The sequence below is a fragment of the Formica exsecta genome, unplaced genomic scaffold, assembly GCF_003651465.1.
Source record: "Formica exsecta isolate Colony F162 unplaced genomic scaffold, ASM365146v1 scaffold21, whole genome shotgun sequence".
Classification (NCBI taxonomy): domain Eukaryota; kingdom Metazoa; phylum Arthropoda; class Insecta; order Hymenoptera; family Formicidae; genus Formica; species Formica exsecta.
This window is the reverse complement of record NW_021849398.1, coordinates 1,002,974-1,030,094: the sequence shown is the minus strand read 5'-3', so window position 1 is coordinate 1,030,094 and position 27,121 is coordinate 1,002,974. Positions and strand designations below refer to the sequence as shown.

At 31.2% G+C, this 27,121-nt stretch overlaps 2 protein-coding genes across 2 annotated transcripts in view; one reads left to right on the top strand and one right to left on the bottom strand.

Moving 5' to 3' along the window:
- Window positions 1-27,121, top strand: part of LOC115234837 (neurexin-3b) — a 216,918-nt gene that overhangs the window by 178,112 nt on the left and 11,685 nt on the right. The window contains exons 16-20 of the mRNA XM_029806185.1: window positions 6,543-6,862; window positions 7,322-7,613; window positions 14,020-14,313; window positions 15,364-15,542; window positions 15,757-15,928. Coding sequence (XP_029662045.1) covers window positions 6,543-6,862; window positions 7,322-7,613; window positions 14,020-14,313; window positions 15,364-15,542; window positions 15,757-15,928 — 1,257 coding nt within the window. The remainder of the gene's footprint in view (window positions 1-6,542; window positions 6,863-7,321; window positions 7,614-14,019; window positions 14,314-15,363; window positions 15,543-15,756; window positions 15,929-27,121) is intronic.
- Window positions 7,661-10,545, bottom strand: LOC115235055. The gene is made up of 3 exons (XM_029806590.1): window positions 10,033-10,545; window positions 8,758-8,985; window positions 7,661-8,580 (listed from the first exon to the last, which is right to left on the bottom strand). Exons 1-3 carry the CDS (start codon window positions 10,293-10,295, stop codon window positions 8,574-8,576), a joined length of 498 nt encoding a protein of 165 aa, XP_029662450.1. The 5' UTR covers window positions 10,296-10,545; the 3' UTR covers window positions 7,661-8,573.

The following is a 27,121-nucleotide window of genomic DNA, read 5'->3' as shown; positions in this document are numbered from 1 at the left end:
ATATGTGTTTTTGTCTGCATTACACGACACACACAAAATTATAAATAAAACTATAAATTATAAATAATAGATTATCTCTTTTTCTCAGAAGAATGGCAAATGCCATTATGTATAAAATGACCACAGCAATGGCAGCAATAAACCTAAACGACTCTCTTATATGCATGTTTAGAATATCGATACTTTGCTTTTACGGTAATCAATAAACCTTTTTCCTATACCAAAGCTTTTACACGCGGCTAAAAATCGCACTATAATTAAACCTGAATTCGTAATGTGCATAAAAGCAAACGATGCTTCGAGAAAATTAGAACGAGGTTTCTATACTATCTTTCCGCGGAGCAAAATTTATTGATCCCTTCCGAGAAAAAATTTCCCCATTATTTGAAAACAACAAATTATATAAACGTAGAGCAGATACATACTTTAGCAAAATGTATTATGGAAGACTATCATTTATTATAATTTCTGAATTTTCAAGATTATATATTTTTTTACAACTAAGGAAACCGAAAAATATAATTTTGAATTATATGTTTATTTCTAAAAAATTTAATTTTTACTTGCAATTATTTTTAATGTGAAAACTAAATTGAATGCCTTGCTGTATTTATAAAAATAAATTCAATTCGTAATTGTTTAAAGAATATGTAATTTAAAAGAAATGCGTTTAATAAGGAATATAATTACATATAAATTAATGTTGCGATTGGCAAGTTAGGGAAAAAAGGTTATCATATATTGGTATATTTTATACAAATTTCGAGAAGAGAAATTTTCCTCTCGCAATGCGAAGGCGTTTTGCACGTCGCATCGATTGTATCGATTCGAAGAGTCCTTATACATCGTATGCATGTGCACGTTCAAACTTCTCGCTACAAGACGAGAGACCGCGCGAGGGAGCAATATCGTATTTCAAAATCCCTATTTAGCATAAATATCTGGCCGCGGCCTCAGGAATTTTGCGGCGAAAGTCGAAAGAAAAGTCGAGAAGAAATACATAGAGATATAAGAACGCGGAAAAATAGTAAAAGTGAAGACAAAAAATAGAGGCTTACGTTTAACACAGTGTTTGATGTTCTCATAAATGTCATTAATTATTGAGTAACATTATACAGCAATACTGAATATAGAAAAAAATTGTTGATATTGATTAGAATACATATAACTCTAAAAAATGTTACCTTTATAGAAAAATCTTTTTTTAATTTTTGCTCAAATATTTGAATGATTTCAATATATATTATTGCTTCTCCGCTGTTTTACTCATATACAAGAATGAACAGCAAGAACTTTTAATCATGTACATACAGGCAAAATTTTGAATATTTTTGTATGTTTGATGTATATTTTTTAGCTTCTTTTAGAAAGATTATTTAATTCATTATTTTTTAATATAAAAATATTAACACTTATAGTCAGTTATTTTAATTTTGCATGAATTATTAAATCAATTATGTAATTAATTATTAAACAATTAATATATACTATGATTATATAATTAATTATTCATTATTAAACGATTAATGCATTACAACTTTTCTTTGCTTGAATCATTTGGTGCTGTAATTTGTGTATTATTACGCGTTCTTTCAATTTGAAAATAATTAACTAATTATATTTAAATTGGTGAAAATTTTAAAGCGCGGTGCGAGATATATTTGAATTCAAGCATCATTAAAGAAAAATAACTATTATCCATAGAAAGACTGTAATGAAACAATAATTTCCTATTCTTTTTATCGCTTTGATTTCGATTTTAATAAATCTCACGAAGTACTTTTATAAGCCGTCTTGATAAGTTTACGATCCTCAATCGTTGGAGTTAATTAATCGCGCAGGTGATAATCTTTAATTATGCTCGTAAGAATGATCTCATTTAGCTCGTAATACTTGGAGTAGTTCGTGCAATTATCTATTAGCTCGAATGACAAGATTGAATAACAACAAGAATACAAGTTTAAAAATTTTTAATATTTTCTTTTAGATAAGAATTTATAACATTTTTTACGTTATTTTATTTTAACAGAAATTTTTTTTCCATTATTTCTTTCTTATATACTTGTACCTCCATCACTGGAAAGAGAAACAAAAGAAAAACTTTTAAATAATAGCAGCATATGTGTGGCAATTTCTCTCATAAAAAATAAAATTTTGAAAGTGATCATATATTCTAAGAACTATTATCTCGTAGAAAGATAGGCAAACAACGATAGATACGAATGTCGATCTTAATTATCTCGCAGTAAAGTTATGATGTGTTTGAAATTGGAAAACAGGAATATTCGATGGAAAAGCGGAGGGTAAGCGGAAAGAACAATGAAAATACAGAAAGAGAGAGATAGATAGAGATAGAGATAGAGAAAGAGAGACAGAAGGAGGGTAAGGATTAACTGCATCGCACGACTAAATTGCCCCGAGCGTATAAATACAGGTGTACACGAGACTGAGGGTGGATTTTGCCATGGAGAGAATTCTACCTTCCGATAATCAATTTCCACATCGAGATTTATCAGTCGGTAGATTCACCGCGGCGCGGCGGATCATTCGGTCTACCAAGATTTATGCGAGCGCCATACGATGCGGCCGTGGCCTCGTATAGGAACGACGCTTTCGCGCGGAAAATAATTTTCCGCCTTCCTTCGATCATCGCGCGCCGGGCGATATCAAATGTTGTTATTTGTCGAACCGACGAGTCGGGAAAATTGGCGAACATTTTGAAACTAAATCGTCTCGTCGTTCTCAGCTATTGTTGTTAGGGATGATTAAATAAGAGTCATCGGTTAGATAATAGTTGGATAAATCTTCCTGCCGTTTTGATAAATAAAAAAATACATGGAGATAGTTAATGTAAAATTATATTTTGCTAGAGTCATTTTTTTCCATTGTTCTATAAAGAAAGAGATTTATAAGTCCATGTCATATCAAAAAAAAAATAAATGTTCCACAAAGACTCTAACAAATTTTAAAACGTAAAAAAAAATTTGTTTCTGATATAGTTTCCGAGAAAATAACTTATATATAACACGTTACATATGAGAAATGTATTATATACTTATTATAAGTACTTTTAAGAAATTACATGCAAAGGACATCTTTAGATGATTCGGCAACCAAAAAAATAAATGATTGTTTGACTGTGCCATGGATTTGAATAATTAATGAAAATCGTCAAGAAAGTTTTGTAAAATCGACGAGCGGAGAAGCGCACGTCACAAAAATTAAAAAATTTTTCCGGCAATTTTTCACACAAGTTTCAACCTTCTTTCGTCGCACTTTCGCTTCGTAAGTTGTATAAATGAGAGAAAGGTTGGCGGATTAGAAACTGCGGTGTAGTTTGTTGGAAAATATAAGTTTCCTTAAACTGAAAACTTGAGACGCATGTTAAATAAACAACTTTATTATAAAACTTAGAAAGATTGATGTCTTTCTATGTGATATTCAAATATATATATATGTATATATATATACGCAGATTTTTCAAATATGTTTTTATTTTTTACACACGTATAAATATCGAAATTTTTTAAAACGGAAATACACCGCGCATTTTTATTTTAATGTTTTATTTATTACGAATTTAAAATTAAAATCAAATTTTCCTTAACAGAGAATTTCACTTTGAATGAGAAATGTTTTTTAAATTATAAACAATTGAAAATAAAGAGCTTTTTTCAGAAATTAAGATTTACAGAAAAATATATTGATAATGAAACCTTATTTCTTATTAAATTTCAAATTAAAAGAATTGTATAGAATATATTATCAAGTATCAGAATGCAGTTGCTTTTGGAAATATCACGTATTCGATATCAATTTAAAAAAAAAGAATAATAAAAAACTTGCACAATCTTATCCGCAAAATGTCTGACTATTATGTCACTACTGTATTTCGATTTTGATAGAGCATCTCTCTTTTTTTTTGGGAGCACGCGCTTCCTCTATCAGATGAATTATAAATTTCCCGCGGGTGTTCTCGATTCTCTGGAATCAAAAATTCAAAATGCATCGCGCAACGAATTCGTTTTTGCATTCCATTGGCGACTTTTTAAATCAAGCTACTCTTATGAATGCTAATCGACGGTTTTTCAAAATTACGGTTGTTGGTACATATGTCAGTCATGAAAAATATATTAATAGACGAGCATATTTTTCGTTTGTAAAAAAAAATATTTTAAGTAACGAAAATGTATGTGTGTGTGTGTGTGTGTGTATGTGAAAAATGAGTCCAACATAAAATACTTTACAAAAGCGTAATCAAATGAGATACAATAATAAAAATACACATAATAATATAATAAACAAAGTATATAACATATAATTATTAGAGTGTAACGCGAATACATAATGATAAAATATAACAAATAAAGTTTAACAACTACACAACTTTATATAAAAAGATATTTTATAGACAAAGACGGCATATAACTTTCGAAAAAAATGTGATTTTCTTTATATGTACATATAATATTATTCTAGTTATCTTACATGTATTTAAATAATTTTTAGAGAATAATTAAGTCACTAATCGAAAAGGAGAGAAAAAAGCTTTTTTAAAAATGTGTTATAAAATTTATATATATGTTGAGAACCTTTTTATCCCACAACAGATTTATTAAAAAAAAAAATCTTAAAATATAAAATAAATAGTTTATGACGTATTTCCGCGCAAGAGATATTATCGTAATAAATTATAAATAATTCAATAGTAATTTGATGAAAAATTTTTCTCTATTCTTTCACGTCACGTTTTATACTGGAATAACTTACTTTTTATTTAACTCGTTGATGAATTAACTAATTGAGAATGATCTCATTAATTCTTTAATTTCTCAGAATCGACTTCCTTGAAAATAAAACATGAAAATATTTTATTCTATATTTTTAAGTTAGAGTTCTATTTGTGTAAAATTATATTATTTTTACAAAACAGTGTTATCAATAATAAATTACGCTATATATGTTTAAAAGTCAAAAATATTCGCACCCGTTTCTATATGAGAAAATATTTTGCGCCACTTTCTGAGCGACCAAATGATCAATACTTGAAGAAGCACGCATTACTTTCGGACATTCCTCTCGACGCGGAGAATTTTCTCGGCTCGTGCGGGTCTAAGACCTCGATTTTTCTCTGTTTACGCCGATCCGCCGACCGTATTATTTACGAGCGGTAGATACGAGTCGGTGCCATCGATTTTCCCGACATCCAGCGGACGGATTACAAATCGCGGGCATGCAAATGCGCTTTTTATCGTTGCCGACTCCTCGAAATGCTCTTCACGCCGCCGTCGGCTGACGCAACGAGAAAATGCATCCAAAATCGGCGATGGGATCGACACAGCGTGGCATGCGCGACATTCGCGGCATTCTATCGCAAAGCGATACGTTTCAAGTATAAAGTAAATTATAGCCAACGCGCGATTCCATCAGCGCGTAAATGCTTTTTGCAGAAATTCTCTTGAGACTGTCACGCGCAAGTTCTCGTTTAACAAATGATGGACACACTACAAAGCAAACGATATTTTAGAAATATTTCAATATTCTTTTTGCGTGATATATTTTTCTGATATCACATCACATACGAGTATATCTTTAGTTCAATATCAAAATTACATTATATCATTAAAGCCATTACGCTTATAAATAATAATAATATGTAAATTGTAAATTTTTTATATATGTATATTTATATGTAGGATAACTATTGTGTGTGGCAATATATTAATTCTATCGGGATGAGAAGCACTGATACAGTCGAATGTATCTCAGAATATCTTATTAATATCGATGAATAATCTATGCGCGCATTCTGGGCTCTTACCAATCAGCCCAGCTTCAATCTATAAAACAATCTCTATAGCTAACCACAGTAGCCGTCGTGAAACAGCCACCCTCGCAAAGCTGTCTGCCAAATCACCCTATTAAACTGACGGCGAGTGCCGGCAATATTGAGTTAGGTGGCAATAGCCTAAATTGCAATAGCCCTTTACTTCGGTGCAATCGATCGTGCTGGAACAACGATAATTACTGTACAGCGAGGCACATGCGGTTTCTGTCTTGAGACCAGAATAGTTCAAGACTCGTTTAAGTATTAAAACTCCGTGAACATGCAATTTTTACAAATTTTTATCGGCGCTCGGTTTCTTTCGATTAATTTACTGCATTTAATGAATTTTGTAAATACATCGTAAATACACTACGTTTTGGCTTACAAAATCAGACAAGACAATTATAATAAAATTCACATACATAAATATTAATATAATATAACATTTTTAATATTGAAACATAGGAGAAATTTTATGAGTACAATTTTTTATTCCTATCTGGTGAAATTTTCTGGTATTTTTGTTTCATTTCAAGTTTTAATATCTTTTACTTAAAATCATTTCTTGTTTTATTAAATAAGAAAATCTCTCTTTCTATATATATAGCAACATACTCTTATATAATTTAATTATACAAAATATCTTTTAATTTTTTTTTTATTTTAGTGGTATAACACATCATAATAACTCTTATTCGTTGTAATAAAAATGTAGCGGAAACGCAACTGGGAAAGCAGAGTATCTTGGAGTTTCGCACCCTCCACGTAGGCGGATATCCTCACGCGGGCGAGGACATAGCGCATTTCGTGGGCCAACTGCAGCAGATCTGGTTCAATGGATATCCATATCTGGAGATTGCGCGCAGCGCTGGAAGCCATCAGGCCTCGCATGGTGTTACGCCCATCATCAGGGTCACCGGCAAATTCGGGAAGAGAAATCATCCGGTTCACCATCCGGTGACATTTACCTCCAAGCACACTTTTGTGGGCCTTCCGGTGCTCAAGGCGTACGTGGAAACTAACATCTACTTTCAGGTAAATATTGATAATATAATTTAACTTATAGTTTAACAAACCATTGACTCTTCAATTCACAGTGTTTCTTGGCCAATTTTCAGCAATGCTTCATGGAAATGTCGAGAGAGATTATCGTATTTATTTATCATATTTTTTTAATTTAATTTTAAAACATCAATCAGAATAAAGTACATCAGAATAAAGCATGAAATATGTTTTGTAAAGTATTCATTCCCTCTTTTAATGACATTATCTGAATACATTTATACGCGGATATACTAGATATAAGATAGAAAAATCGAGAAAGAGATCTGTATACAGAAAATTGTACGGATACTTTTAAACAATGCACAACGGCATTTTTGCAGGCTTATCGAAAAAAAAAGTTATCAAAAAGTTTTGAATGATTAAGTTGCTTTTAGATTTTTTTCTTTGTCAAACATTCGCCGCCTTATAAACCTATAAATTATTTTCCAGTTTAAAACGCGTGAGGCGAACGGCCTGATACTTTATAACGCCGGAAGGGAACATGACTTCATTGCAGTCGAGTTGGTTAATGGACACGTTCACTACGTGTTTGACCTTGGCGATGGAGCCGTCAGGGTCAGGGACACCTCCAAGTCCAAATTGAATGATGGCAAATGGCATGCCGTCAGCATCGGTAGACCTGCTTCAAAGAGACATACCCTCGCTGTAGACGATCACGTGACCGCTGTCAATAGCCAGGGTGGCAATGAAAATCTCGATCTTGATGGCATTTTGTACATAGGTAAGTCGAGAAGGCTATACAATTATTTTACGCACATCTAATTTTCAATTATGATAAAATCTGAGCGTCATACTTTCTTTATTTAAAGCGCTTGTTATATAATGTGTGCCACGCGTTATACATATAACGCATTTAATTAGGATTCTATTTGACAATTTTATTTGACAATATTATGACAATAAAATATAACAGCGTGTATCCAATATTAATTTAACTTAATTAGTCAATCATGATTTACATTTCCAATCCGTTTTATTGTATAAGTTAAATATGTCATTCATATATCGAATTCTTAATTAGTTTAATAAATTATTAATCATTTTTGTCTAACTTATACCATATTCGTCATTAAATCTGTTTAATACTAAACGGTAACAAATTTGTATTTTCTCTAATATTGTTTTTAAAAACAAGTAATTTCTTCTTTTCTTTCATTATTATGAAAATATTTCTACACATATCACAATTTAGTGTTTCTCCACATCTCAAAAAAGAAAATACATGTAATATATAAATTTCAAAACAATAGCGATAGTAGAGCTTCTATATTGCATATTTATATTGTTTTCACTAAAAATATATGGAATTCATATCACGGATTGGAAGGTGAACACGCATCGTTAAATTTTAAAATGTGTGATATTTTAGAATATACTTTCAGTAAATTTAGAAAACTTCTACAATTATATGATTATTACTGTACGTACCTTTTATCAATTACATATTTGAACGTAGAATATACGTATAAATAATGTGCACATACACACAATCTATAATCTATAGCATTTTATTAATGATTTTCGCTCTCTCATTATGAATCTGAAAAGCTCACTAAAATCAATCTTGATGATTGAAATAATTCAATTACTTAAGTGTTCTCCTGAAATAATCGATCTCGATGACTGAAATAATCCAATTATTTAAGTGTTCCTCTTTTTATCTTCTCTTTCTCTTTCTTTTTTACATTCTATAACAGAAAAACAAAATATTCAATTATTGGATCTATGGATACATATAAAACATACTAAAAATCGATAATTATAACATAAATTTAAAAAATCATATTTAGTAATTACGTAGAATGTGTACTAAAACTTTTGATGATGACGTTAATAACATTGCATAAATGGAAAAAACTACTCACATGATTACTCTACAACGTCCTCTGCTATCCATTCTTTGTCCTTTCGGACAGTATGTAGGCGCTGTTATAATATTCCTGAATCCAATTTGTGGAATAAACTCGTCAGGCGTCACGGTATCCTGAACACTATCACTGTTTTCTCTCTCCTTTTCTGTCGTATCCATATCATCAATCTCAACTGGCAAAACTTTCTTTTCATCTGTCGTCGATGTCACTTTCGCCGTGGTACTAATTGATTCATGATAAAAATCATGTAAGATTATCGTAATATTAGTAAACATCTATATATATGTTTGACGTCAGTAATATCTTTCACTTTCAATTCCGGCATTTCGAGATCAAATACGATATGCATTATTAAAAAAATGTTGAAAAATTAAAAACTACACATTTTTATTAATTATTTTAATATTGTATGATTTGTTATTAATTTTTAGTTATGCTTAGTCTTTTATACACGTCAAGCATTTAAAGATACCAAACTATCATAAATAAATATGATAAATATCTAGATATATATATAATGTGCTCGACTCAGAAATACCTTATATATGACACGTTTTAGTTACGTAACTCATGTTCTTTATCAGATACGATGAGTTGTTTTTAAAAAGTGTCTATATAATAAATATTAAAGCATGTTTGATGTCTACATTGAAATGTAAAGTTAGTTCTCGAAGAGAGAGACTTGTGAAAAAATTTTTCTCTGTGCAAATGTATAATTTGCAAATCAACGCGACGTCTGTCCTGAGATGTGTGACGAAGCGGAAACATTATATGCGTTTCGGGACGTAGAATTCAAATTACTGGTTCAGAACCAAACTTAGGAAGTGTATCCATCATAGCGCGAATTCTAAGCACGCGCAAAAGCCAATTCAGTATAATACACTCTGAACTTTAAGATTTCAATTCCCGATCCTTTTTGTCGAAAATTCGGAACAGTTCTCGTAGAATATTGAATAAAATTTAACGTTTCGTCGATGTGACGAAACGTATTGCCAAACGAAAATGTCCTTGCACTAAGCTAATGGTAATCCTTCTATATTTGATCTGATGTTACCACTCGACAGCAATCAAGCCGGGCTTAAAACCACAGATTTGAAAGGTCGCAGCCGCCGAATCGAGAATTTTTCATACGCGTGGTATGCAAACTAATTCTAAGCTCGACATACACACACACACACATGCATCATGTACGCACGCACACATACATATATCGATTTCCACTTTTAATGAGCTTTTTTCACATGAATTTTTTATATCGTCGATACGTACTCGTAATCTTTACTCGAGTATTTGTACTCGTTGCTAAATGCCCATCTCTCGTCCGGTGAGACGTAACCTTTCATCAAATGGATCTCCGCTTGCGGTGCTTTCGGTTCCGGATGCACCCTTTTCCATCTGTCTGGTATATTCTCTAGGCCTCTCATTGGTTCCGGTAAGAGATGTACGATCAACAATCTTTGCGGGCGAATTATCGACGATGACGTTGAGAAGCCAACGATCGAGATTAGCAAGATAAAATCGCGAGGAGACATATCAATATATAACTTTTAACAAAATATAATATCGATTTAATAAAACATTTAGCTTTAAAAAATAGTTATCAAATTTCTATCTGTTATATATATATTTTGATTATTATCATCTTCATATCACACATCGACTGATTTTCGAAACACCGTGCGATTGCGTAGTTCTCGAGCTTATCGAATCGACTGGATTGCAAAGCTGGATTGATAATTCGAATTCACACGGTTTCAATGACGGTGCATAGACGACTGTTTGAAGCGCGAAATGATCGCTCCCTATAACTAACTTAGCAGGTCGCACATCCGGCCTTCGACCGCAGCGCACCCGCAAATGTAAGATTAAATTCGTAAGACAATAAAACATTCGTATTGTTCACGGTTGTTATGACTAATGCGATTTATGACAATTTGACAAAATTCTGATAAATGATATTGCTGGCTGATAAGAGCGAGTGAGCGACCGAGATAGTTTCGACGTAAAAACGCGTTTGAATGTGATTAATTTATAGCTAATAATTATTTTTGATAAATTCATTTAATCCCCCGAATGCAATCACATGTTTCTATACAAGATAGTTCGTTATTAATACGTGTGTGTGATAATTTTAAATGAAAAAATATAGGATATATTTTTTTCATAAAAAATTTGCTTTTTGAAAACAGCGGTTATCAGAGTATAGATAAAAAATTTAACATTCTAGTAATAATAATAAGAGATTATAATTGAAAATGCTGCAAAAAAAAAGTTATTTATAAAATACAAGAGATTGTTTTTTTCTCAATTTTTACATATAATATATACACTACGTAAAAAAATTAAAGGGCCACTTTCTTTTTTCTACAGGAAAGGCCATTTTTCAAGTGGCTGCAACTTTGTCGCGTATAATCAGATTGAGATCAATAAAAAAGCGTTACAAAGCTTGAAGTCTCTAGTTTCAGAATCTTTTAGTCAAGTTCAATTCTTTTTATTTGTTACAAAATTACATTATGAAAAAGCGACATCCGTCGATTGATCAAATTTTTCAAAAGTTTGTCAAAGAGTGCCGAAGAAAAAAAAAATTGTGGCACAATTTCATTAACTGAATTTTAAAGAGCAGAGTTTTATCTTTGATTTGCTTTTTTAATGAATGTCCTACGATTTTTTTCGCCGTGTTATTCACTACTGATGTATAAAATCGATCTATTAACTTTGAGCATTCATAACTAGAGAAAAAATTATCGCGCAATGATTATTAAAAAAGCAATTTAAAGAGAAAAGTCGGCACTTTAAAATACACTAATTGCCTTAAATATTATAATTGATAAGACAGTCTTTTCTCCTTCTCTCGCCGAGTAATTATTTATGTTCAGCCAACCTTTTTCCAATAATCTCGACCTTGATGTACATACATTGTAGAGTTGTAGATATTGATTGACCTTGTTCTAACTGACGCTCACACACGTATAGGTTTTTTAAATATGCTTATGTAAATGAAAAAAATAAAGTTTTCTATTGTCATTAATTATTTCCTGCATGATGCCTTATACATAGCGAGATATACTATGTAGCGAGATGTAATATGTACATATTAACCAGCTATATATGTATATCTCAGTTACTTATTTATATTTATTTTAAAATCATACTTATATATTTTGATTATCAATTATTTTTTATAGCACTCTGTTTTTGCAATTAATCATTTCTATGAATTTCTGAATACTGTCGACGACAAGGGAAAATTAATCAGCTGCTTAACTAAATATTATGTTATTCGTAGAAATATCACTTTTTTTAATGCGATGTGTTTCTTTTGTCACGCTAACGCGTGACTTCAATCGTTCTATTCTTCATTGCCAATCCATTTGACAAAGGATTATTTATTAATGGAATTCTTTGCGCTTTTGACGCCAGTGCGCAATTAATTCGAAGGCTACAGCCGTAGAATAAACTGCGCGAAGACATCGTACGACAATTATTACGTCGTTTGTATATAAACGAGTAGCTCTTCAAATAATCAACAAGTAATGACGTAAAACGTAAAAGATCCGTGTAGAGCGATAGTCGATTTTATCTTTGTAATAGTCACATCTATAGAATTATTCTGTTATCTGTTAAAACTATTCGCGGCGCTTACGAAAGACATGTCGCAACTACGGTGATAAAATGCATGATGTTTTTAGTAGATGCAACAAGACATGTGCACGGATTAATTTTAAGAATGTAAGATATTTCGGCGAGAATCATAAATCACGATTTTACATAAGTTATGATATCGACTTATAAACCAACGTTTAACACAGATACTTGCATTTCCAATCTCATCAGCATATCAAATCGATACAACCTGAGTGTATATCTGAACGATATTAGCGCGATACGATACTAACGATACTAACTATACTAATTTGTAATTCAGTTGCGAAATCAGCATAGCTGATATATATCATCATTAATTAGATCCATATCATACCATTCCCATTGCTTAATTCATTAATAAATCTATCGGTCACCGTCGGACTAGCATAAATTAGCAAATCAACTATCAATTATTCTTCAATCATAATTGCAAAACCGCGTTCACGCAGTGCGAGATCTATCGCAGGAGATCATAAATTGTCAGCCAAAATTCGAAATTGCAGTTAACCATAATTTAAAAAAAAAAACATCGTCTTGCTAAGATACCTTAATACTTCTACAGATATAATGTTTATATAAAATGCATTATATGGACATTTTGAAGTTCGTTAATAATTTTATAATCGACGAAAACGAAAATTTTGTGATAAATAATACGAGAACATGTCCCAGAAAAAAAATAATTTTCTTCAAAAAGAATTTCATGATTAATTAGAATTTGTTTCAAGTTACTGCCAATTTGTTTTAAGAATTTGTTTATACAGTTAACAAAATTTTAAAATCATTGAAATTTTTTTAAATAAAGCCGTATTATCTTTTTTATTCTTTACGTAAATAAATTTTTTTGTCTGTATAGAAAAATATTATAAGCTCGGAGAGAAAATATTACTTTACGATATAATATTTTATATATTTTATCCCGGTATATTTTCTGATATATAACACAAAATATCTTGAAAGGCATTCTCTCGAATAGTTTGCTTTGTTATTGTTATATTCAGAATATAATTGATTGTGTGTGTGTAGATTTTATCTTTTCTACAGATGTGTACCAGCACAAACAATTTCGATTTTTCTCATCATCTATGTTAATATATCGTATCTGATAAATTTTTAAAATCAAGTTTTTCTGAACAATTCTTTGAAAATAGAAAATCTTTACAGTTTGGTCCAAAAAATATCTCTTACATATCATCGTGCTGGTCGAAAAACCTCGAAATTGCATACAAGCCAATTAGCCACGCAGTCTCGTTTCGAAACGAGACTGCACGCGCATATACAGAGTATAATGTGTAACCAACGGACGGACGGCCGTCAAAATAATTTTCGGTCGACGGCGATCCCGCAGGATTTATGGCGGCGACCGGACGTGCGGTCGTCTCGGTCCGTCGAGCAGCCGCGATTGCGAGAGAATCCGCGGATATCACGAGGCTGCGAGTTTGCAAGAGAAATGATTTCGATTTTACTTTATTACGTTTCGATTTCATTTTACGTTTGTGTCGTTGTTCCATTATGTCTGTATTTTGAATTTTTATTTCTCTGAATCCTTATCTCTGAAATTAAAAGAGTTACGTCAAGAAGAATTAATATCTCTTTTTTATTTTCTTTAAGGCGGAGTGGAAAAAATGCAGTACGGCCAATTGCCGAAGCAGATTATCAGCCGTCACGGATTCGAAGGATGTCTGGCGTCGTTGGATCTTAGTGGGGAAAGCACCGATCTCATTACCGATGCCGTCGTACCGAGTTCGCTCGTCACATCCGGGTGTGACATTTATACCAACTTACATCCGGGCAAGAAATGCACGCATGATCTCTGCGCCAATCATGGCACATGCGTACAGCAATGGAATAGTTATACATGCGATTGCGACATGACGAGTTTCACTGGACCGACCTGTAATGATGGTAAAAAAACAAAATAAAGGGTTTACGCTAGTCTCTTTATTTTATTGTTAATAGAATCGCACTTATCTGTAAGCGTATTAAAAACCAGCTCAGATTTCGCAATGACTCGTGACAATTATTACAAAAGAGAATAGTGCTCTTTGCGACTTTATCTCGATTTAAATAGAATATATATTAATTACATTAATATGTATTAATATGAAAGAATAAAAAGATAAAAAATTGTTTCTCTAAATTAAATAAAGCTATAACGCATGTAACATCGAGGCTCAAAAAGCTTATCTGCAAAAAAGATTGATTGATTATAATGAAATGCAAATGAATTCTAATGACATAATTGATAATTTTGCAAACTTAAAAGAAAAAAAAGTTTTTACGAATGTAATATGCACATATAAATATCTATTTTAATTTTTATAAAATAGAAAATAATTTAAAAAATTAGTTACTCAGTTGTGTTTGTTTACAATGTTATATTAATTGTTTTATTATATTAATAACTAGCTTCAATATCCGATTACTAAAGATACCATGTATATCTTTTCTATATCTAACTTTATATACTCTTATAAAATTCCACAAAAAAGATTTTCCATCTTTTGTATAAATACGATGAATAATTTCTCGTTTATTTTATTATTTTTCAATAATATTTACCACATATGAGTGTATATATGTACATATATATTTTACGACATAATAACGTTATTTATATATTTATTAAAGTTACTAATGTTATTGTCGAATTATTCCGTAATATAATAAATATTACAAGATTGTAAAACTAGTTTACGTTTGGATAAAATCGATTTTTTTGCCGGGAGGAAAATACTTTCTTGGAAAATTGCGGTTATACATATAAATATTAATAAAATTCGATAAATATAAAAGTTTTTTTTCTGAATTGAATAAAAAGTAAGATAGTTTAATCGACAGCGCAATATAAAGTATTATATTGGAGAGAAAATAGCTTCTCAGATATTAAAGTTTATAATGTAACAGACGAAAGGTACTATCTTAATTAAAATTATCAAAATGTTCTTTTTGCAGAGGCTATCGCTTACGAATTTGGGGCCGGAAGAGGAATTATCACATATACTTTCCCGCCTGATCGTCGGCCGGAAATGAAGAGGGACACCGTGGCCTTGGGTTTCGTCACCGGCGTTAATGATGCCGTACTGCTTAGGATAGAATCTGCATCGAGTAATGATTATCTCGAAATAGAAATTGTTAGTACACGATATAATATATAATTGGTATTTTACTTTAATCTTAGTATAAGAATATATTAATCAAAATATTATATTTTAATATTAATTAAGCGCATTTTTTAATTTATCAATTTTGTTGATTCAATATGTATATAATTTTCTATTTCGATAAATTATGTGTATAAATCAAGGGTAACTAAGAATTACGTTATAATTTATGATTGTCACATAGGTGGAAGGTAATGTTTTTGCGGTTTATAACATGGGCACCAATGATCATCCAATCGGCGAGGTTGGCGTGAAAGTTAACGACAACCAATATCACGTAGTTAGATTCACCAGGACAGGACCGAATAGCACGTTACAAGTCGATGATTACAATCTGCAATCTAATCATCCGTTGGGTAAGTAATTTTTACACAATGCATGCTGTACAAAAACCAATACTATTGGCGCGTGATAAGCTATCACCGATCGATTGTGTCATCAAGTTTTCATATATCATAATGCGTACGCGATAAGAGATTTCTATTTATAAAGTTTTTATCGCACAAATTAAGCTTTATTTGCTATGCATTATAGTGTGTGTATATGTTTGCAATATATATATAATACTTATAATATATAGGATGTTTTCTGATATTTATAACTTCAGAGATAAATTTAATATAATAAAAAATAATAAAAGATTTTTATATAATTATCTATCCTATCTGACTCTGTTTCGAAGTTATTGATTTTTTTGTGTTTCAATAATTCTCATATTTCAGTAATTTGATTGAAATAGTCAATGAAAAGTCAATGATGACATGTTTGCTGATTTGTATTTGAGAAAAAGACAATAGGAATTTTGAATATTTTATGTAAAGACAAGTGGATGATACAGAATTCGACATAACACACAAAACACAATCAGATAGGATAAATAGTTATACAAAATTTTTTCTATTATTCTCATACGCTATTCTTAATTTTCTGTATGGGTAAAATTTTACCCATATACATATATTATGAAACATTCTGTAATAATAAGTAAAAAATATAAACAGCACAATTTTAAAAAATTACGTCCTTTTTAGTAAAAATTAAAAGAAACAACAGTGATGTTCAAATTGCCACAATATTTTTCGTCAATTATATCACAGAAATTATATGTATAAATCACATAAACAAACGTAACGTCTAAAGTCCGATAAAGGCATAAATAGTGAAATTATATCGCGCGTAAATATACATTCAATACAAGAGACGATCCAGACAGCTCGAGAACTGCTGAGAAACTGAGGACGAAGGATCCCATGTGGTCTTTTATGAACTTTGTGATGCCGGTCGTCGACCCATTCGTCCCAACCATGGGAAACGGCCTTGATCGGTCGTTCATCAAACCTTATTGTCTATTGTCTTGTCTTTTTCACTAATGTGAAGGCCGCTCGTTGCTTCTACGGAAAGGTGTCTTGTTCCTCTCGGGAATGATTTATTTATAAATTGAGACTTATCAGGCAATCAGATATCCGAGAGTACTCCCCCGTCTTTCGTAATTGTATTCGAGTACATTGTCGATTCTGTAATTTATACAAAGGGAGGCACATAATGTACCCTTCAATGTCATTTTTATTAAACTATTTTCGGCGATATGATTAAATGCAAAGAATCTTTTTAAGATATTTAAATCCACTGCTTCTTATATTAAAATATCGTCGAAGCAAACAACGATATTAAATAGATAATTACTTGTCGGAAAAATTATGACATTACTAATTTTTTCTTTATCTTTAAGTTTATAATATCCTTGTGACCATCTTCGCTTTCCTAACCATCTGATACTTTTATAATTATAAATTAATATCGATACTTATAAAACTCTAAATAAGTACTACCCTGGTGTACGTGCGATGACGTGCTTCTCGTTCCCCTGACAAGATGAAATCCTGATGCTCAACTAAACGATCGATGTTTCATCGAACACGAGCTAAGTCTATTCTACTCTTGCATCATTTGAAATTTCCATACGTAACATGCTGTCCTGATAACTTGACCTTTAAAAAACGCTTTCGCTTTTCTATCAGGCCTGTGTGTGCTTACATCAATTCTGTTTACTTCTAATATCTGTGCGGGTCTCTCCTTTCAAAAGGAGAATGGAATGAGCTGAATCAATGAATTAAAAGTGAAATATTAAAAGTTTAGACTTTCTCTCACTATTTTAAATATTTTATAACATTTTATAAATATGACAAGTAATGTAACTTGCAATTTGTACGATAACACATATAAACTTAATTATTAATTGCATTAATATTAATTAATATTAATTAAGTTAATTGTTAGCATAACATATCAATGAGACGCATATTTTATTCTCGATCAGCGTGTTAAAAATTGAGAGTACAAATCATAAATCATTAAATAAACGCCAATATATCGCGACAAATAAATGTGATTGATCTTGGATAACGTAAGACGTAAGTTAATTTCAAAGAGATATATACAAATATAAAAAAATTCCTACAGTGAATATCGTATATTTAATCGTATATTTAATTAACAGATGACAAAGCGGAGTTCCTATTTTCTGTGTACAATTAATTTTATAATGTCGTTCATATATCACATTCACCAGAAATTGCATTTCGTTTTCACGGCGTGGGCGTTAATGTAATTAAGTGTCTCACTTAATTACATTACTCTCAAATTGTTTACGTTGGAACATATAATAAACTCTCAGAGTATATTTACTTAATATAATTTAACGCATCTACCAATGTGTTCATGAATTGCAAATTAATATGATGTTGTCAATGTTTATCATTCTTTTCGAAGAACATTCTTTGTCAAGTATTTCGGTAATCATTTCATATATTGCTACTTGAAAAGTTGTATTATTTTATTTAGTATATCAAATAAACCAAATATGTAAAACAATACTTGATGTGTGTGTGTGAATATCTCTACAACAGTAAAATTAAAATACTACCAGATCTCATTGATTGCCACATTTTCTCATTCAACTGTCAGTAAACTAGATTTACCTCACTACATAATCAGACAGTATGTTCGCATATATTCGCGCGCAGATATTAATTACGATGCAGAGCATTGCGCGTTATATACTATGTTGCACTCGTTTTCCTGACCCGTGCAAATTTATCGTCGACTAATGCACGATGCATTTTCATAAGTGTACGAGCTTTTCGGTCCCGCGAGCGTCGTTTGCGCATTGCGGAACTCGCGAATGCGCACATGTGTGCTTAAAATTCAACCAACATTCGCTAAATCTGCTGCCTCTAACCCGATAAGTAATACAATTAATTAATGTCGAAATCATAATAATGTTCATATGACTAATATATCTTCAAAAATATATGTTACACACAAATATATATTCTCATTATTTTATAATGTCATAATTCAGTTATGAAAATTATGCTGCATACAAGTAATTTGAGTTTTATTTACTTGTTGAGACAAAATACACACAGATAAAGAATAGATCGGTTAAAACAGAAATATTATTTCTTGATTTTTTGAATTGAAATGCTCTCTCTTTTTATCGTGACAATTATCGATATCTCCGTTATTTCTAATAGTACAGGAATATGTCTGAGGATAATGTTTGCATTTTATGGTTGACAATACTTCTTTCTCAATATCGTAGTTTTCAAACCTCTAAAATTATCAGTTTCTTTCAAATAGAACTTTGTATGATTTTATATATTATTTCTATGTATTTTTTACATATAAATCGATATATTCTGATATATAAAATATCGGTGTGAAATATCTTATAATAAATTGTTAAAATAAAGCAATTAAATTAAAATTCATTGGATGCTATCTCCTTAACGGAGCGCGGGTTAAAGTATAAACAAGCAAAGTCAGAGAGCCAGGAGAAGTCAGAGGTTATCGGGAAACCAAGAGAGTTGTATACCGTTGCATTGTGTGAAATTTTCGCGGGTTGGATGGCATGAAAGACCTTTGACCTCAAGAGATATAAGCCTTTGTCACATTAACCCTTTGAGCCCACCCCAATTGCCTTCTTGGCGGCGCCGCGTGAGCGAAACTCCTGACTAACGTTGCTATCCTGATAACTTTCTGGATCATCTAGAACCCTTTGAGGCTACGGCCCTCTTATGTCTTTCTAATAAGAGCAAAGGATGCGAATTGATTTCGATTGAACATTTTGCAGGACGCCCTAAACTGCTCTCAATTAATTCTGTAAACTAGACGATAATTGTTGCTGACTAATTGCTTCAGACATACAGCGATTTAATTATTATTATTGAAATTAAACGATAAATATTTATTATATTTTTTATTATATTTACTTTAATGCAAAATAAATTTATTGATATATTTTTAAATATTAACGATAAATATTATATTTATAAGAACGTTATTATTTTATTTTTCAATATTTTCAATATTTTAAAATAATTCAAATAATTGATCTGATTTTTACTGTTCCATTTTTTTCTAATTACGCACGTTGGTTTAATTTGTTAATATTACATGTTTATATTTTTTTATACATATATATAATTTCACAAGAGAAAGATTTTACTTTAAGAGACTTTGATTTCCATACACACATATGTATTAGATCCTACCGAGCCTCCTGATCTTCACATCCTGCTGCCTTGATCCGCAGAAATTCGTGCGAGCTTAGAAAGTTAGACCCTTTTCAGAGCGCTCGCGATGCCGCGACCCTTCTTCCACCCCATACGATTCACATGACGCAATCTACAACAAGAAGATAATCCTCTTCGTGTCTTCTGTTGCTCTGCTTCATGTGTGGAAGACTGCTTATCCCCAAGCCACTTATTCTTTTTCACACGTGTATCATCTTCTCGAGCAATGTACAGAAGATGTCAAAAATGCCTTCACTAGCGATTATTTAGAGCCAGATACATCATATGTAGATATTCACGCATTGTGACTGTTGGTTCTGAGATAAATCGACAATTTTATAATGAATAGTTTGATAGTTGTCTGATCCCTCCATTAAAGTAAAATATAAAATTTATAGAAAGTAACATCATTTATTTTATCTCTTATTTTTGATGATAACATTGCTAATTCTTTTTAGAAGTAATAGTCATGATGTAAATATCTAGACACGATATATCTAATTTGAAAATGCCGTGAATTCGGAAGTCATTCAGTTTTTAATAAAAATTTTTTAGATATAAATATTTAATTTTTATAAAAATGTTAAACACTCAAAGCGTAATAAAGTGTTATATAAAGCATGATTAAACAATATGCTTTAAGAAAACATGCTTCCAAATATCACCGAAACTTCTTGACAGATAATAAAAAAGTTTCCATTTTAAGCAAAAATATCTTTCATTTTTCTGTCAGACAAAACAAAATGTTTCTGTCAGAGACAAAATCGTTTTGTTCTTCGAGAGAGATTTCAACAAATTGTCTTTCTTCGAGAAAAAGAATTCCGGCATATCGACAGAATCAATTTGAATCTATTCATGTTCTAGAATAAATGGAAAAGAAAATAGTACGATTGATAGTTTCCACGTTTAGACAAAATATATTCAACATGCTAAAAAGATGCGTATACATTACTCATTAAAGACGGAAAATAGGCAATGGTAGATCGACACTCGATCAGACCACCCTTTCGAGATTAATTGAGCCAACCCTATCGAGAAAGCTCAGGCGGAAACTTCTTACGTCGCATGCATCTCTGATGGAAAAGGTCACACGGTAGGCCTTTTTTCTCATTACACTCCTCGCTCTGGCGCCCACGTGTTCAACCCCTGTGCCACTTCTTACCCTCTATATTATCCTCATCAAACAGTTCGAACGACACGTAGTAGTTAAATGTCGGAGTCTTGTGACCGTGTGACCTAATATTTATCTTTACGATAACGCACATATCTAAGCACAATGCGTTCCAAATGTATTTAATTTGACGTGTTAAGGCATACCTGAAGCCACGTGTATCCATATATTGATATAAGCATTCACAGCACTTTGAATCTTTAATTGAAAAATTCGGGTTGTTAAATAATCCTGATATTAATAGAAGAAACAAGCTAAATGAGACTTATTGATTATATGTACCTATATAAACAAAGATTGGCAATAAAAACATCGGCATCCTACGAGAAGGGCATTCATGTCCTCTTTGATCGTCCTATCTTCCTGATATCTAAGTAGATCAACTCGATTAGAAAGATCAATTCTTTCATCTCTATAAACCCTATATTAAACAACATGGTTCTGTAAAATATAATCCGTTAATTACAAACCTCTGTGAAATTCGCGCAATCCGTCGTTCCTTTTTCAAGTATTTTTTTTCTTATCGAAGCATTTTGTATAAATTATGATAATTCTCTCAATTCTTAATAAATAAAAAAATTGCACATAAAATAAAATAATATATAAACAAAATAAAATAATTTCTAAATGTGTATTAATATTTCTCTTATTTAAATTTGTTCCGTATTGTATAATCGAATTGAAGCTAAGGTGTCTCTGCTTCGGAGATATCTTATATTATTTGTTGCTACACATTTTTTAATTATTAATATTCTAATGATGACGCGGTTTGAGAGAGATAATCTTTTGAATATAAAATTATTCGTGAGGATTTGCTTAGGAGATTGCGAGGATGCTTCTTCGAATTCCATACTATCCTGGTCTTTAATTAAGGAACTCTATTCATGGTGTTATCCTAGGGGTAACGTGATCCGCCTCCCTTCAGGACCGCCTATGTATTCTAATGTAAGAATAATAGCCTTTTTTGTCTCATCACTTCCCGTCGTTCGTTCATATATATCCATTAATATCGTATCTGCAAAATAAAAAAGATATACATATAAAAAAATATGAAAAAGTTAATCTTAAATATATATTTATTTATAAATTTATATGGCTAATTATAATTTGAAAAAAATACGATAATGAAAAATAAAAGCATTATTATTTCTTTCACTCGTTTCATATTATTATTATAATTCGAACTTACACACACACAAAAGATCATTATATATAATTTAAATAAAACTTAATATCTTAAACTGTGTAATATATATGCATGTGTTATTAGTAATTATAATTAATCAATTTTTTTAACCTTTTATTAAATTTGTCGATTACAAAATATAATAAAATATCGTAGGGGCCGGTGCGAGATGTTGAATTTTTGTTCAGCGTTTTCTGCTGTATTCGTATTTTATTTATTTAAATACGAGCTTCCTCCCTCTCACCCCCGTATCTTCAGCTTCCCTTCAAGCGCGTCTTAAGTTTCTTCCTGCGGAACTCTGACACCCTAATACTCGATCAACAGAATTTGACCGTGGGCGAGAATCGTTCTCACGCTCGAGGCAGAATCGCAGCGTCCTCGACGGAGGCGTCCTCCGATATGGCCGAGGGGTCGTGAGAGGGTTCCAACCTCGGATCCTCCTTCGCGATCTTCCCTCCGCGCGCGGTATATAGACGAGGACCTTTGAACCCGTAGAATTTCGTGTCGATAATTCCCAACACGACGAGGAAGACTGGGCTCGATGTCGCGTCAAAATAATCCACGTTATAAAGCGATAGAATACCTTGAATTCTTTCTTCTCGAAAAATCTCTTAAAAGTGGAAAAGGCTATTTTCAACATTTCTCGAATTACGTATATTTCAAATTTATTTGCATATAAAAGTTCCCTGAGAAACTCATCTATCTTTTTACATCGTAAAAAATATATCATGCGACGAGAGTATTAATGCTTTAAAGAAGCAGCTTCTCGTGAATTAAAGCGCGAAATATAATCATGTCGCCGTATCTGAACGGATAAGATCGAAATTTTTTGTAAATCTGGAGATTTGTCTAGAAAATATCTAACTATAATATTAAAATATAATTGCGAATCTTTGCCTAATAAGAAATCATGATAAAAGTATTATGGAAGGAAAATATTATTCCCAAATTAAATTTGTGATTATTAATTATTGAAATATTAGAGAAAAATGTATTTATTTCACAGACATTATACAGTATGATCTATATTAGACGTCATAAAGAATAATCTGTGTTTAAAGGCTCAATATAAATTGTCGACTAATAAACAGTTTCTCTTATCATTCTTATTATTTCATCTTACTGTATTTGATCTTTTTGAAATAAAAGAGGATTAAAAAGTTTTATCCATAATTTTTTTTAAGAGTATCCCGAAGGGTTCATCATAAGACGGGTTCATCTACCTACCTATTCGCAATCGCTGAAAAATCCAAGGTGTCAAAGTTCTTGGAAGATACTATGGATCTTCCTCCCTGTATTTTTTTTCCTTTTTTTCATGGAAAGGCAAAGCCTCGTCCGTTAGGCTCGTGGGAATCGAAGGACGAGTCCCACGGGCGTGAGAAAGCAGCTTCAAAGAGAGATCGAATCTTCTCAGGGTTACTAGGGAATCATTCGGAGCTAAGAAGCTTCTTGGTGCGCAGGCATTCGCAGGAAAGTTATTAAGTAATCCGATTAATTACACTTTCGTAATTACTCAGTGCGTAAAATAACAAAAATGTTTATTCTTTAATCATTATATTCTTTAATTGCATAATGTAATTTTAAGATAGGAGAATCAACTTTTGTTCAGACATACATATATATATCTAGCTTGTTATGAAGCATATAAATGCCTGCAGAATTATGTAACTAAATTTTAATTAAATAACATAATTATTCGAATTAAATAACATCAAAAACACAATTTGAAATATATCTCAGATATATTATATTCTTTTCAACATCTAATGCATTTAATACAGAGTTCGAAACATCTCTTTTTTTCTCTCTGCTTCTTTACCACTTGTCCTCTTTTAATTCTGTCAAAGAATTATCGCATCTACATACATCTTAGAGGGTGAAAGATGAAACTTGTATTCTCGTAACGAAAGCTTGATAATTCTAAAAAAAAAAAAAGATTTCTTTGGAATCTTGATTCTTACGTGTTTTCTTCCGTGGCTTTCTTCAGATAGAAGATAGTTCGAGGCTTATATTTGCTAATATTCGTTAAAAGATGTCAAACTTATCTCTTGGAGCAAATTTTTGGCAGCCATGTGGAAGCTACTATCGGATATTTTTATTTTCGTTTTCTGTATATATTTCTATAATACATCATTACGTATCAAAGATACAATTAAATTAAATTAAATTAATGTCTTATTATACGAGAAATCCAAAATAAATAAATTGTTAGCATAGTCTCTAAAAATAAGTAAATTAATCGAAATAATATATTCGAAAAATATGGACAAATCACGAGCCGCGATTAAACAATCAATATACGCGAGTGGCGCAGCAACCAGATGTTAGCAAAATAAGCCGTATTAACGTTCCTAAATAAAAAAAAAAAAAAATCTTTCTAAATACATGTTTGTTTCCCTCTTTATGTTTAAACATAACGCAGTTGCAAAATTTGATCTTTTTGGTTTTTCTTTTTTTTACATTGCTTTGTTCTCGTGTAATGACATAATATAAGTAATAAGTAAGAAAGCAAATAATGAGATCAATTAGCAACAGAATCCTCGAAGAGTAAGAATCCCGGTCAGCTACCGACGAAAATTTACTTCTCCTTTGACATGCATCGTATCTCTTTTCGCACGATGTTCTTAGGATTTTCTGGCCTCCTGATACTGGGTGTTCGATTAATTCGTGTTTACAACGTTCTTCACGCCTCGATTCAGTCCTAAACATGTCATTAACGATGTCATTATTGATGCGTTTTAATATTAGACGTAACTCTTAACAAGATGTAACCGATTCAAAACAAATAATATTTCGGACTCACACGACTACGTTGCAATATGCGTGGGCGAATTTTAGACGCCGCTGCTTTCTCGACGACATGCGTACCTGATAGAAGGAGCCTGTAAAATTTCCGTTAGCGCATGCTTCTGATTCCGACATATAGTGCAGTGCAAAGAGTGTTATGTAAAATATCGTATGTTCTCGAATAAGAATTATAACTTGTAGTTATAAGAATTTTATTCATTTATCAACAATTTTAAATATTCGCCGTAAACGAATAAATCTGTATTGGTCGATTAAAAATGCAATCGCTTCTTTACTCGTGAATAGTAACCAATAGTTCGATTTTTTTTTGTAAACTTTTATGAGAATGCATGGCAAATGCTGTATGATAAAATAAAAAATATAGATAAAGATATGTATGTGATGTAAAAAAAGAGTATAACTTGATATACATCTGCATTTATATGTAAATAACATGTGCTAATGCAAATGTATTAAATGCATAAGAAAGAAAAATGAAACCCGCTTATAAAAGCGCCTCTTATAACGGTTCTTGGGGTAACCCTATCGTTTTCTTCAGGTATTTAGGGCCTGGCCAAGGTCGCATTTCGTGGACCACTTTGATGTTTCTGCTAGCCTGATAGAAAATCTTATACTAATTTATATTTACAATGCTTTTTCACGCCTCTCAATGAATTACACAGCAGTATAATGAGCAGCGATCGTTAGCGCAATTTTTTACTTAAATCGAGCTATTAATCGATCACAAATTACATCATATTATTATTAAGAGTTGTCATCCGTCCTGTGGAAGATTTCGGAACCTTCTGTTTGTCCTGCTGTCCTGCTCATTGGAATATACGAGATATCCGTTGAAAAATATTGGAACATCTTTCGTCGAACTGCGTATTTAAAAAGTAAAAAAGAAAGTAGAAAAAGAATTTATCTAAAATTATTGATTTTAATCATACTTGTAATTATTGATATTCGTCACTTTGATTATACTAAAATATATTAGTAGTTATATTGCACTAAAATATCGATGCATCGGTAAAATTTTCATATTTAATTGATTTTATATATACTGTGATCAAAAATGAATAGTAAAAGTAAGATACTATTTTTATTCCAATTTTTTATTTAGCTGATCCTAATGTAAAAGAACATTTTAGGAAAGAAAATTTTTTATATTTTATATTTATTTATTTTTTTATCAATGACTCTCTATTATAAAAATAAAATAAAAATATCTCTTTCTCTTCATATTGAATGTTCAAGACAAATATAATCATAAATAGTTCTACTGTATTTTATAATTACATTAAAATCTATCAAATATTAAAAAAAAAAAACATCAATTTCGAATATCAATTTCACAAGCTTCTAAGTTAAGGGAACATTGGAATTAAAAATGTAATGTAAATTAGAGAGAGAGAGAAAGAAATCTTGCAAATGCATGCAGATTACCTTTAATTAATGTTAAAGCCCAGCATATCAACTTATAGTAAAATCGTATTTCCTCATACATTTGATTTTATGATATATGATAATTACACATATCTCATGAAATTTAATATATAGAAATACTACATGCATAAATAATAATTATGTGATTAATATACATAATGAAATGTTATCCTTATCTTGATATGTGCAAGCAAGAAAGCAAAAATTTTTTTAAATATTAAATTGATCGAAAGATTCAGATATTTTCGTCTTTCTAAATTGAATATATTTTTTATCGTCCATCTATCCATTTAATTTCACCTGCTCGATTACAGATCGTAAGTAAGGGGGTGAGTGATACATAAAAAGCATCGAGAGTACTCACGGTACTTGCTGGACTCTC

Bases quoted from the DNA above. Each gene is read 5' to 3' on its own strand.
- LOC115235055 (XM_029806590.1), bottom strand. From the start codon at position 10,295: ATGTCTCCTCGCGATTTTATCTTGCTAATCTCGATCGTTGGCTTCTCA. The intron at 8,986-10,032 runs GTACGTATCGAC...TGAATCAATTAG, and splicing joins TACTCGAGTAAAGATTACGA to TACCACGGCGAAAGTGACAT.